General features: G+C 41.5%; 1 protein-coding gene across 4 annotated transcripts in view; it reads right to left on the reverse strand.

The window, feature by feature from the left end:
• The window catches only part of LOC138016259 (NACHT domain- and WD repeat-containing protein 1-like), a 43,377-nt gene continuing 29,391 nt past the window's right edge, over positions 1–13,986 (reverse strand). For 3 of the 4 annotated variants that reach the window (XM_068863433.1, XM_068863430.1, XM_068863431.1), the window contains 7 exons: positions 10,224–10,293; positions 9,481–9,922; positions 8,790–8,992; positions 8,273–8,606; positions 6,286–7,013; positions 4,677–4,889; positions 1–3,524 (listed from right to left, as the gene is read on the reverse strand). In XM_068863433.1, the coding sequence (XP_068719534.1) occupies positions 222–3,524; positions 4,677–4,889; positions 6,286–7,013; positions 8,273–8,606; positions 8,790–8,992; positions 9,481–9,922; positions 10,224–10,274 (5,274 nt within the window). In that variant the 5' untranslated portion in view covers positions 10,275–10,293 and the 3' untranslated portion in view covers positions 1–221. Of the gene's footprint in view, positions 3,525–4,676; positions 4,890–6,285; positions 7,014–8,272; positions 8,607–8,789; positions 8,993–9,480; positions 9,923–10,223; positions 10,294–11,952; positions 12,311–13,986 lie in introns of those variants that run through there. The other variant, XM_068863432.1, reaches the window with a different exon arrangement.

Consider the following 13,986-nt stretch of genomic DNA (forward strand, 5'->3'; position numbering starts at 1 on the left):
TCAACTCACTCGCAAACTTTTATTGAATTTCGTAAACTAAGTGTTTTTCTTGATTTCACAAACGAGGAGCTTCCCACACTCGGGTATTTACAAATAAAGAGTCATTTCAGGAAAATTATCCCTTTAATTTACTAATAAAAAATAGTTCAATTGTTTCTTGTACTGAATCGTTCTCTTAATAGATTGCGTATTGAAAGCGAACTTTGAACTGAAAGTGACTCTTAAAAAATTTGGCTATCATCATCGTCTTTGTCATCATCCATGTCATCATTGGCAGAAGGCTTCTCTTGGAAATCCCCAAACGTCACTTCCATTGACAGACCATCGTATGGCGATGCCTCGTTTCCTTCTTCATCGCCACAGGTCTTAGGCCGGTGCAAACGCAGTACCATTAAATTTGGGTTTTCTCCGAGCCCCAGAGCGATCCTGTTTCCAATAACTTTGACATGATTTGGGTAACCATCTGTAGTGAACGAAGCCAAATGTTTCGTGGTCCGCATATCCCATGCATCGAAGGTGTTTTCACTTTGAGATCTGGATATAATTGCTTTGCCGTCTGGCGAACAGTGGACTTCAGAGGCGCCGTCAGGGCAACTGATTGTGCGGACATTCTGGCCGCTTTTGGCGTCCCAGATCTTGATGCCCACATCACTAACAGCAGTCATAGCTGTCATTGTGGATGCTGAGACTGCCACGACCGACGCACCTTCGTACGCTTCGGCATTGAAGAGCTTGCAAATTAGCTCGCCGGTGAGAAGGTTCCACAGCAGTGGCTGGGAATATTCAACCAAATTGACTAGATATTTGCCGTCATCGGATATCTTGGCGTTGAAGAGGGACAGCTGCGTTTCTTTGAGGTTCAGAAACTTGTGGGTAAAACTTGTTGTGTCGATGGCAATCAAGTGAAGCTCTTTGTCGGTGTGTTGAGTCATTTGGCTTACTTGCGAACACACAACCATCTTACCATTGCTGCTGATCACCATATCTTCAAAACGACGCTTCTCTTTAAACTTCGCCACTTTCACTACTCGTCCGCTGTCAATGTCCCAAATCTTCACATTTCTCCGACCTCGAGAAAACGATATCATGTGTTTCTGGTCAATAAATCCAAAAGCATTCATTCTTTTACACGCTTTTCCATCCAAGTTCCGCTCGATCTTTCCCTCCTTCAAATTGAACACCTTATAATGTGGAATGACTTGGTCATACATGAAACCAACCCCACGGGTCGCAGTACACATGCGCAAAGGATTCGGGAACACCGTCAAGTTCATCAATCTTCGAACTCGTTTTCCCTTCTGTGCATCCCAGACGTGTATTTCATTTTTCAGCTGTGTTAAAACCGTGGTAAGAACATGGCGCTGATCAAAGCTGGGTGAAATAGCAGTTATTTGATCTGCGACCGTATTACCCTGAATTTGACTAAGGGTAGTGTCCTTCGCGTTTTCGTCTTCTTCCTCTCGACTTTTGTCATAAACCCGGAGAATGTTATCTTGACCAACAGCCAAGATGTTCTTTCCATCGCGAGTATAAATTCGGAAACGCATAATCGGGTTTCTCAAGCATCTTTCCGTTTCTCCCGTTTCCAGATTCAAAATGCAAATCTCGAAAACATCAACAGTTACCACCTTCTTACCATCGTCAGTAATTTGCAATCGATGCAGACCTTGTTGCATCTTAAAGTTAGCTAGCTCACGAACGAGATTTCCAGAAAGGTCGTACAAGCGCAAGTTATCAAGGGATGATGGAATCACCACCACTTGATCCAAGGACGTCATCTTGACTTCTTTAATGAAGACGGATTCTCCACTTTTCTTGGGAAATTTAACAGTGATCCTGTCCAATTCTTTGCCAATTTTCACATCTACAAAGTGCACTGTATTCTTCCCGCGAATGTTAAAAACAGCGTAGTTGCCTCGGGCATCCAGGCTGCCGAGTTCCTCGTCAGTGTTAACATCCTTCAAAGGCAAATTGTGCAGAAGTTTGCCATTGCTGACTTCCCAGATCTTCAAGGCCTCTGGACACAAAGCAACTAACAAGTTTTCATCTTGAGCAAAGGAAACCGGAGCTTGAGGATTGTAAGAAAACCAATCATCACTAGATACTTGGAATTCTTGGATTATCTGCCCAGTCAACGTATTGAGCAAAAAGATCTTTGGAGATCCAGCAAGGAACAGCAGATCGGGATCCTTTTGGCTGATCTGATTGAAGTTTGTTGAATACATCTCTGTAGGTTCTTGAATGGTAAACTTTCTGAGCTCTCTTCCGTTACGATAATCAATAATCTTGATTACTAATCCTTCCGACGATTGGCTTGTGACTGCAATAGTGCGGTTGTCTTTGGCCATACTTATGAAATCGACACCAAACTGTGTCAAGCCGATCGTAGAGCGCAATGCTCCTCCAGGCGCTGTGAGACACTTTCTATTGGGAAGGAAACAATCAATGGAGCAGTTAAATGCTTGTTCTAAAACTCTATACACATCAGGGTATTGTTCTTTCCTCTGTAAAAAGCTGTACATTCGACCAATTATCTGTGTGGGAAGTTGCCTGCTATCCTTGGAGAGCGAATTAGCCGAGAGCTGTAAGCATTCGTGCAACAGTTGTACGTCATCATCTTCTGGTCTTGCTTCGAGATACGATGAGAAATCCCCCATAAGGTCTTGTAAAGAGGCTCCTCGTACCTTTGCCAAAAGAAATTCGAAGTTGCAGAGACAATCATCTTTCATTTGTTGTAAATTTCCAGAAAGGAAAAGGTGAAAAGGCAACTCACTCAATTTGCGAAGATTGTAGAGATGCTTGTCTTCGTTCGCGTCGAATATCAGAGGTTGTTTGGCAACCAGCCTGTCCATTGATATCTCCTTTCCCTCTTTATCGGTGAATGGTTTTTTCGTACCACTGGACCACTTGCCAAGAAAATACTCACTCATATTTGCGTGGATCTTCTTTGCTTCCTCATCTTTCAAATAACGAACTCGAGCAGCTTCAATAAACTGGCGATGATACCAAAACACCACCTGAGTGCCATCAGCCCCTCGCTCGATCAAGTAGTCGCCAATGTCAGATCGAATTCGTATCCATAGCAACGGTGGGAGTCTTCTGATGGGCGGGGTCCAGTACTGATAAACGTCATTCAGAACATCGTCATCCAAGGAAAGGAGGTCTTCCAGTTCAGTTTCCGTCAAACCATTTTTCGAGGCAGTAATGTACCCCAACGCATTACTGACGAGAAGCTTTCCGTGTCGTCTTTCCAGTCGCTCGAACAAGTCATCGATGATCTCTCTCACAGTTTGCTCAACGTAAATATCGGAATCGGGAGTGTAAGAATTCCATCGAAGGGCTTCATCGAAGGCAAGTTTGAGGTACAGTGGAAGAGGACACTTCTGAAAGGCATCCATGACGTAGCTTTTCTGTTTTGAGAGGATGGTACGATTGGCCGCTTTCATCCAGTTGTCGAAAATAACACCTGCTTCACTTAATGGGATGCGGGGTATCTCCAGAAAACACTCATCGGGTAGGATGGTCTACGATAAAGAACACTTGTAAGACAATTGATGATTTGTGAACCACAGTAAGATAAAATAACAATTCTTTTGACGTCAAGTACAGGCAGAGTGATTCCCCGATATCTCCCGGGCTAAAGTGTTCGATAAAAAGAACATACAGCTGATTAATATAGGAAAAATATCGTTGACGTCACCTATTGTCATTAATGTGCCAACCAGAGCCTCAATGGTTGTTGAAACAGGGTCTTTTGTTCCCGTGGTTGGCAAATTTGAATAACTAGAGCAATAAATATACAGGAAAGATAAAAACTGCGGTACTCTATATAACAACGACGTGAAATTACGTCTCAAATGTGCATATTTAGCGGGCAGAAACAACAGCTTTGCATGCCTTGCACGTGCGTTTTTTACCTTTGTCCATTTGTTGGCCGTCGTCAGCAAAACAACAACGTGAAATAGTCAAATTTGAGGCTTTACCAAAGACGTCAGCACCTGAGGATAAATTTTTATTTTCTCCCTTAAATTAAGTGCCGTTGCAACGAGTAGGAACTACTACACCCTTGTCATATCAAAAGGTTGAAATAGTCATGCAGCGATTAAAATTACGCGAATTTATATTTTGAGAGGACGTTCTCGTTGCCGTCGCCGTTGTCGTTGCTTTAATTCCCTAATCTCGAAAGACTTACGATAGTGCAAAGTTATGTTCTGAAGTGACGTTTTCGTCAACGTCGACGTTCTAGATCTTAAAGTCCCTATACTATAACAAAGACGCGTTCTGCGTCGGGGCAAATTATCCGCTTCAGAGCGTCTTGGAAGGGTATTAAAAGAGACAGCTCGTATAAGTGACGCAAAATTTGTTTTGTGTCCGTCGTAAGTTACCTTACAAGCAAACGCAGAATAAATGACGCCTTCCACAAGCTATCGTCCCAGACTAATTGTGTGCGTCTCTAGTACATTAACCAACGACAAACAAACTTTCTTTTTAACTGAAAAAACGACCATAGTGGACACTGAACAAACAAAAATTCCTTAACGAAAAAAAATGAAAATTCAAGAATTAAGAAACTTGATGCAGAAAATTTAACTGCATGGCATTTACTCGGAGAATTTTTCCGGTGGCTCAGTATAATTGAAATGGATGTTGAACTTTCCAAGATACTGATTTCTTACCCTCAAACTTGGCAACGCTTGATATTCTTGTCCAGGTAGTGTTGAGAGGACGAAGTATACATTGCTTAGTACGTTTCTTGGAAACCATTCCATTTGCCTCCCTCCATCATCGATGGACAGTTGGTCAAGCGAGTCCAACACCAAAACGACAGGATTGTTTTCCGCTGATTTTTCCAGGCATTCTGGAAAATAGTCCTTCAGGGATTTCATATCCTATTTAAGAAGATATCAAGTTTAAATTGAGCTGGGCTCACTCAGTGAGAAATGAAATTCAAGGCCTTGCGGGGACAGCTCATGCAAACGAGTCACATGGCAAGAAGAATTTTTTAACCTGAAAAGGTTCAAACCAGCTTCAGCTTTTTCAAGAGACAGTACTACTAAAAGTATTAACTAAACAACATTTTTTTATATAACGTTAGTGTTATGGTACCATATGAAACATCAACTATTGCTTTACAATATTTTACTGTGACATAATTGGTACCATACAAACTCGGTGATCTCCATTTTTTATTACTGAAAAGTGATCCGCTGGACTTTACAGACAGTTTCACCTCAGCGTGCTAATCGCTTCCCATGCAGCAATGAAATTGGGGGTCACCGAAGTCGTTTTAGAGATACAAGCAACTATAAAGAAAAGATATAGGGTGTTTTTTTTTATTTAGATGACTCTCCTGTTGCAGCAATGACGTATTACGTCATGACAACGAACTCATCGTGTTAAGCAATAATTGATATTTCATAAGGTATTATGACATTGCCATTATGTCATGGTGTGATACAGTGTTGTAGAGTTATTCCTTCTAATAGTAAGTCTCTTGTAAGTGTTGAAACTGATTTGAGCCTCCTTAATGCAGGTAGGTGGGCCATAAGTCAGGGGAATAAACACTCAAGTAACAGATCTGTTAGCATCGCGTAAAGAATTCTACTGAAGGCGGAGATCATGAATGGTGAAATGTTAACACCGGTAAATGAATGAAAAAATTTATCGTTTTACCGATGGTGACTCAGGAATGCTTGGAAAAATCTGAGTGTTCCTTCGCAGGAGTCGAACCTACGACGACCTTCCGATTACTAGTTCGGATGCTCTTCCACTGAGCTGTAGGAGACCAATGGGGACTGGGCCATTGAACTAAGAATGTTGCAACATTGCCTCGTTCCTGCATTTAGATACTCAATGTTGAAGAAGGAAAGTGAGAGAAACAGACATAGCGCTGAATAATAGAACAAGCGTTGTCTGGTTTTTCGACTAGGTTGGTCTGTGGAGACTGTTGCCTGCTGAATTTAATTTCATTCAGATCTACCCGATGCTAAATTGGTTCCTTGGTAAATGTACTATACTTGTGAAATGTTGTAGACCATAGTGTTATGAATATCAATTAGAGTTTTGTTATCTACCGAAATTGAAAGTATAAACACCGTGGAATTCAGAATTCAATCTACTTTAATCGAGCAAGTCAGTAGCGAAGCAAACAATTCAAGTCATCGTCCTGCAATTTCTCAAGAAAGCAAAAGACAGAAACCACAACTGAGTCAGTCTGGTCGTCCAACTAAGGAAACGACTCGTTTTTCACGGGATAATGACTAACATCCACATTTTAGAGGTTACCTCTGGTATATCAGCTGTATCCTGTCCAGTAACTTTGCAAAGTTGGATGCAAATACTTGTAAGAAGTGGTCTGATACTTGATGAGTCTGATGATGTACCAATAAATCGCAGGACAACAATAGCAATTTGGTCTCCTAGCCACTGTTTTACTTCCGTGGCAATTTTTGCCATGACTGACGTTTTCCCACAACCCGATTCACCGTACAGCACCAAGCTTTGCCTCTCAGGTTCCATTACGGTTTTCTTGGCGATATCGAGAAACTCACTCCGTCCGTGAAATGATCTGCACTTCTGTTGGCAAAATGAACCATGTTGGAAGACTTCTTCAGCAAACGAGTCTCTCGTATCAGACGTCTCCTTTTCTTTTATCTCGCTATCAATCATCTTTGTTAAGGTGTCGTAAAAGTCTTTACAAAGTCTCTCTATGTACTCTGAATGCTCGGGTACTGTCGTGGGATCCACGCCGTTCTCTGACCAGTTGACTTCATAGGTAATGATATTTTCGCTTGGCAAGGATTGTGGCAGGTCTTTTTCTCGGAGATTGTTTAGAAGTTTCTGCGCTGTTTCGTCAATAGAAGGATTAGCTCCCCAGGTTTTGTCAATGAATTTTCCGGCGTCGTTACCATCAATGTTTTCAACAAGATCCGAAATGACTCTCTTAAACCAGAAGCAATGTTTAGAAGGACACGCTGCATTGATAATGCCGCGACGGATTTCATCTTCAGTAACTGGGAAAGAATGCAAAGCAATAAAGTTACATTATTAGTTAAACTGATGCTAAATGGATGGATGGAGAACCTTTATTTACAGGCAATAAGACTTGAAGAGAACCTCCACGTCTCCAAAAAAAAACTTTAAATCACAGGAAATAACCGTTATAGTCAAGTCATACAATCTGAAGTATTTCAAAGAAAGTGTTTGTATCCGAAATAAATAAGTTTTCGAATGGCCTATTTTTGTTTTCATATTTCGCGGGCGCCGCCATCTTGAATAATTTTCATTTTCATTTTATTTTCCTTCGGTTGAAACTTATTCTGTGGTAAGAGTGGAGATTCCCTTTAAAGCTTAACAGTTTGTGGGATCATGATAATTAATACATCGTAAACTATTTTAAGGCGGAATTAAGAGAGTATGGCTCATCGAAGGAATTTTAACTTCATGTGCCAAGTGCAAGATGTGTCAGGAGTGGGGTTCGAACAAGAGTAGCCTGCGTCCTGAACGCGGCGCCTTGGACCACTCGGCCATCTTGACGTCTACGAACTAAGAACGAGATTAAGGTAATTCCCTTGAAATTGTTCTACTATCAAACTTTTTGGAAACTTGGCATAATTAACATTCATGATATGAACATTAAAAAAAATGCAATAAAAAAATGGGGTCACCGTTCTTGTTTACGCGTCAGCAGGCTCTTAAAACGGGTTATTTTTACTGGTTGCGCGTTGAAAGTTCGAATCATCTTCATACAGAATTAAGTCTTGGTTACTTCAAAGACAAAAAATTTTATTTTAAAAATAAAGCTTCTTTTATTCACATAAGCAGTATTGCTTCATTTACTCCGTTTTTGATTGCCTGGTTGTGGGAATATTGCACTTTTTGGGACAGTTCCGTGGTTAGCTTGAAGCCCTCGCCTTGGCAAAAATACGCCCAGTACGGAATCGTTTTCCAAATTCATGTTCTACTATCAAACTTATTTTCTTCTTCAAATATGTTCTTTAATAGATTGTTCTTGGCAAATACCTGAAAAAAAAATTCGGGGGTCACCGTGCTCGTTTGAAAGAAAAGGAGCATTTCTTTCGCTATCGGGCTTAGTTTGAGGGAAATCTCTTACGTTTTGTACGCACACGTGCTCATGTGCGCGCGGAAATGACGTGAAAATCGTGCGCAGTAGGGATGCGCAATGCAATACTAAGGAATTACCTTAAAAGTTGTAACTGTAAAGGACAAAAGTAAAGAAGTTCGCTATCCGAAGATTTTGAAATAGTTGTACCTGACATGTGATACTTGTGCCGGGCACTCTTTTTATCCAAAACCTTGTCAGCAGCCCTTCTCAAAACTATTTGCATTCTCTCGAAAGCCTTCCACCAATCAGCGGATGCCTTTTTTCGTAACTCGTTGTTTTCGTAGTCACGGTAATGAGGTAGCAAGGATGTGATTGGTTGTAGGAGATACTGGGCGGGTACTGCATTGTCGTCTCTCCAGAACCATTTTGTCAGCACTGCACAGTCTTCTTCGTTTCCACCTGCTCCGAGAAGCTTCTCGAACTCAGAAGCATCAATCTTGGCCGGAAAGGGACGGTAGCCGTATTTCTGCCCTAGAAACGTCTAAAAATGACGTAATTAACAGAAAAAAGACCCATATTAAAAGCAATCTGACAAAAGCGAGAGGGACTGTTTTCAGGGAAGACAGTGTTAATAGCAGTGAGTAGACCATGAGAAGTGTTTATCAATGGCTGGGGAACCTGTTGAGGGGAAGTTTACTACAAAGGAGATTGTGATGAAACTCACAATGAAGTTGGGTCCAGTTGAAAGCTTCTGACATGCGCGTAGCTCTCTCATGCATAGCTCAGTGGTCATGTGGTCATCGGTGGACTCATCCCGGACTCCCCATCTCATGTCCACCACTTGAAATTCATAACCTCTCTCTTGGCAATAGGACTTGAGCCGAGGATACACCCGCTCCATCAAAGTGTTACGTTCCACGGAGGTGTCTAAATGGGTGAAGAGAAGACTAAACTAAATGAACTGAGAAGTAAGGAAATTCTCACTCCATCCTTATTGCAAGCTTTCACCTTTTTCAGGATTCGGTGGTTTTTTTGGACACACAGCATTTAATAGACCCCATTTGGCTAACTCAATGTTGTACCCAATTAAAATCTCTCAGGGTTAAGATTCTTTGTGTGTTGAATTTGCATGACAATGAAGTATTTAAATTTCAATGATATGGAAACACTTGGAAGATAACGTTTTATTCCCAAAATATTTGAATTGGGTATAACATTGAGTTAGCCTAATTGATCTATTCTTTCTCTTTCTCCAATTATAGACGAAATGTAAAAGTCAATGACGTGCAACGAGGGTAGAGTTGAAGCTGTTCTCAGGAAAATGTACCATTGTATTTTCCTCAATGGTGCTGCAGGGTTAAGGATTTTCTACAGAGTTGTCTTTCACAACCACATGTATTTTTAAAATTTCTTACCAGTGAAAGTTGAGCTGGTGAAAATGCGAACAACTTTAACGTTCTCCGGAAATTCGTCACCCAGATCACCAATCAAAGCTTTCTGCAGTTTTTCACTGTAATTGCCAAGCACGTCCAACGTACTTCTTTCTTTGTGATCATCTTCTTCGTCATCCTCAATACCGTCTCCCTCATCTTCTTGGCTGTTTTCTTCTTCTCGAAAATAATCTTTCTCTTTTTGTTCTTTTTCTTCTACGCTGTCTTCTTCACTCCCATCTTCTTCTTCTGAGTTTCCTTCTGTGTCATTGTCACTAGAAGATTGCTCCGAAGGGTTCTTACTTCCTTCTCGTTCATCGATGAACTGTTGCTGTTCTTCCAATGTCTCAACAGCTCCTCGTTCTGTCTCTATCTCGGCACCATCGTTGTCTCCCGCTTCAGTTCCTGCCCCGTTCACTGTCCCTGTCTACAAACAAAATATAAATGCAGGCAATCCATCTGATGAAAGAAAAATCATCATTTAGGACAAGGAATAGTCTTTTTCGAAGGACACTGGACATCATTCCGGTATTCGACAAGATTAGTGCACTTTTTTTGCTCAATGTGAACGGGCTAAAAGACAAGGTTCACAGCAAATAAATTCACGTTGAGATCGATTGGCAGGGAAATATTAGCTTTCAATCGACTGCTAATGGCTTTGTGGACTAAGGCGTCCGTCGTCATTCGGCAAGGGTCATAGAAACACACGATTGAACATTGAACATTACCTCATTATGTTCTATCCTTAACTTTTTCTTTCTGGACACTGCAATTCCCATGTTTACATCAAACAATCAACTGCAAAAAAGGAGTAGTTAAACAACTTCTCGTCATTTCCTTTACTGTTGTTTGGAGTCTTGGCAAGAAAAAAAGCCTCGTTGGGGAAGGGTTTAGATGAAAAGATTAGGCCGCGGATGGGGAATTTGTCCAAGATTCACTCTTTTGTCGACCAACACGACCGTTGTTGACTTGTGACTGGGCAGTCAACAACGGTCGTGTCGCCAGCGCGCGGTCAAATTCAAATGGTCCAATCAGAGTTGAGGCTGAAACCATCTTGCGAATTTCCGTTGTTGACTACCCGGTCACAAGCCTCTGAGGAAAGCCGAAGAGGTGAATTTTAAGGCAAAGTTTTCGTTCTTCACGAGTCTTTCGGCCGCCGAAACACACGTATTTGGAGTGAAATTTATTAGGCTTTATGGAACTGTTGTTTTTATTGCGATTCGGGACTTTTCCTGTTGAGGAAAAAACGATTTGTGGAGTGAGGTCTGGCCAGCGATGGATGGAGTTACCGGCCTTCCCATTATTTCAGCAACGGCCTTCCGGATGACTTCACTAAACGGCGTCAGAATGGCTCGAAATTTACATGGCTCGAATTTACACAATTTTTTTACGATCGGTGATTTTCCCATACAATTCTCTATATACACAAACTGTCGCATACACCACGTATTTTCAGCTTGGGGAGCCTGTGGTGCTGTTTGTGTTTTTCTACCTAAAGAAATATATAAATCACAAAAGTAAAAACCACAAGGTTCGAATTACGTCTTATACCGTACAGGAATTTTCCCACGCTGCTAAAAACTGATTACTGGTGCTGTTGCAAAAGTACCGTGGGAAAACATTATATCAGTCTCTTTGAGGAGAAATCCGTGGAATTGGCCCATATCACTCAATGTCCAAACAAAAGACTTTGCTCGAACCTCTCATTCAGTGTGAGGCTGGACGGGCAAAGAGAATGCAAAGACAAAGCCTTTATTCCCCACGGACTCCAAAATGGCCGCCGAGTGATAAAGGTTTAATAAGGTCTTGTCGAAGCCATTCAGAATTACGGAAACATCAAATCGTAGTAGAAGAGGACATTTGTGTCGTTTCCACAAAAATTTGTCGATCGTGTTGCTTGCACGATGGCATTTTGAACGATGGAATGTACGCTGAAACGCTAAAAATACACTTGCCGAAAGCGCCAGAGGTTTCATCTTCACTTGCTCTTACAGCAATCCAATGATCATTTCTCCAGTTTCTTTGTGTGTAAGGCTAAAATTCTTGTTTCTCGAACACTTTCAACCCGCCATTTCTACTGTTTACGGTTTTCTCTTTTCTGTTTCCGGTTAAACTCAAGCATACGTAATGTGACCGGAACCCACTTTTTCTGGGAAAATGGAGTCGATTATCCCAGAGTCTCTCCGGGCGCTCAACCGCTGACCAAAAAGCCCGAGGACTCTGGGTACGAGATTGATGATCATTTCGTTCGACATTGCTAATCTTGGCATGTACTTAAACCCGAACCACCGAACCGAAACCATCGGAACGAAACCACCGAATCCCAAGGAACCGCCGAAACCATCGAAACACGGAAACGAAACCACCGAAACAAAACCAACGGAACCACCGGAACAGCTTAACAATCTGAAAAACACTTCGAAATTTAAATGTTTAAAAATGTCTTAACATTCTTACGTCATAACCTTGTCCCTTCGTACTTTCCGTTTGTTGCCTTGGTCTTTGCACTGTTTACGACGTCGTTTTCACGCCACTCGCTTCAGATTTACACGGAATCTGCAAGCCTTCCGTGACCGGATGTGCCTTTGTTTGTGGCCGCTGTGTGCTCATAGGGAAACGTTTTACATTGCGTGACATAGTTTTAAAAATAATAGAATATTTTGATTTCATTCTTTTTACTTTTGGGAAACTGCAAAGATTGTGATAAAAGAACAACTGAAGCAGGAAAAGCAGAGGACACTATTCGAGAAATTATTATTCATGTCAATCCGCCCGGAAGTCAATAACGGTGGTGCCATTGAGGCTGTCTCGATCGTTTTGTTTAAGTTTTTATAGCTTTTTCGGTGGTTCCGGTGGTTTCGTTTCGTCGTTTCAGTGGTTTCGCTGGTTTCGTTTCGTCGTTTCGGTGGTTTCGCTGGTTTCGTTCCGGTGTTTCGATGATTTCGGCAGTTCCGGTGGTTTCGTTCCGATGGTTTCGTTTCGGTGTTTCGGGTTTTAGTACATGTCGTCTATTTTCCCAGAAAACGTGGGTTCCGGTCTTCTTGCGCATGCTCGAGTTTAAACGGAAACAGTAGAGATGGCGGGTTGAAAGTGTCCGAGAAACAAAAATTTTAGCCTCACACATCATAAAAGAAACTGGAGAAATCATCATTGGCTTGCTGTAAGAGCTAGTGAAGATGAAACCTCTGACGCTTTCGGTAAGTGTATTTCTGGTGTTTCAGCGTGCATTCCATCGTTTAGAATACCATCTTGCAAGCAACACGATCGACAATTTTTTGTGGAAACGACACCAATGTCATCTTCTACTACAATTTGATGTTTCCGTAATTCTGAATGGCTTTGACAAGACTTTATTCCACGGCTTTCTCCTCAAAGAGACTGATGCAATGTATTCCCACGGTACTTTTGCAACAGCAACAGTAATCACTTTTTGGGAGCGTAGGAAAATTTCCGTGCGGTGTAAGGCATAATTCAAACCTCGTCGTTTTATATTTTTTGTGATTTATATATTTCTGCGGTAGAAAAAACAAACAGGACGGAAACTAGTTTTAGATTTTGAATCTTCCTCCAAATTCGGGGGCTCGGACTGCCATTGTTACGCAAAGCGGCCAATCAAAATTATAGTTCGAAGTCTTTCCGGGCGCTCACCCGCTGACCAAGAAGCCCGAGGACTCTGGGTAGGAGATTGCTTGCACAGAGGTTTCGTTCGTCTGCTTTTTCAGCGCCATCTTGAATTACGTCATACACCGTTCATTCATACGTCATATGCCCAAATCTCATTGTTCCCGAGTTTAATAAGTTTTTTTCCTTTCCGTACCCTGCATTGTTTGCTTCCAAAGCGACCGTCGTACGCACGTCAATAAATCGAGATTACTACTAGCTATATTTTACCCATTTTAGCCAACGATGGTTCTCAATAGCTCTTCTTTACTTGCTAGAAGTTCTTTGGAGCTTTGGTTGTTATTGGTTGTGGAACTAGTCATTGGATGCGCAGAGGGTCGGTACTATCACGTAGGTGTGTCGTTATGTGTGCCAAAGGTCGTTGGACCACAATTTAATAATAATTGCCAAATGAAAAGATGCAACAAAATCGTCCAAACGGCAGAGTGCAATGCTTGAATGAGATGATAGACATTGCAAGCCCAATATCATTTTTGAAAGGAAAACAGTTTAATGGAGGCTTGACTTCCAAGATGAGAAGGTGCTAATGGTAATTAGTATTACGTATTTGGCTAATGAATGGTAAGTGAACAGGTACTCTTGAATTCAGCCTGACATTAATTGTAATTGATAAAGAAGACTGATAAAATGAGTCTAAAGTGGTGAAAGAGAATGAACTTTGTAAGCCAATATTTAAATCTTAACCGTTCTGAAAAGAATTTAAACGAAATTGGACTTCCACTATTTTTAGCGAGCAAATGAACCTTTTCGTCCAATGATAGGAACATTAGCAAGTCCACTTAGTGCTGCAACGAGAATCGTGAAGAAAAT

Source organism: Montipora capricornis, chromosome 9 (genome assembly GCF_036669925.1).
Source record: "Montipora capricornis isolate CH-2021 chromosome 9, ASM3666992v2, whole genome shotgun sequence".
Taxonomy (NCBI): domain Eukaryota; kingdom Metazoa; phylum Cnidaria; class Anthozoa; order Scleractinia; family Acroporidae; genus Montipora; species Montipora capricornis.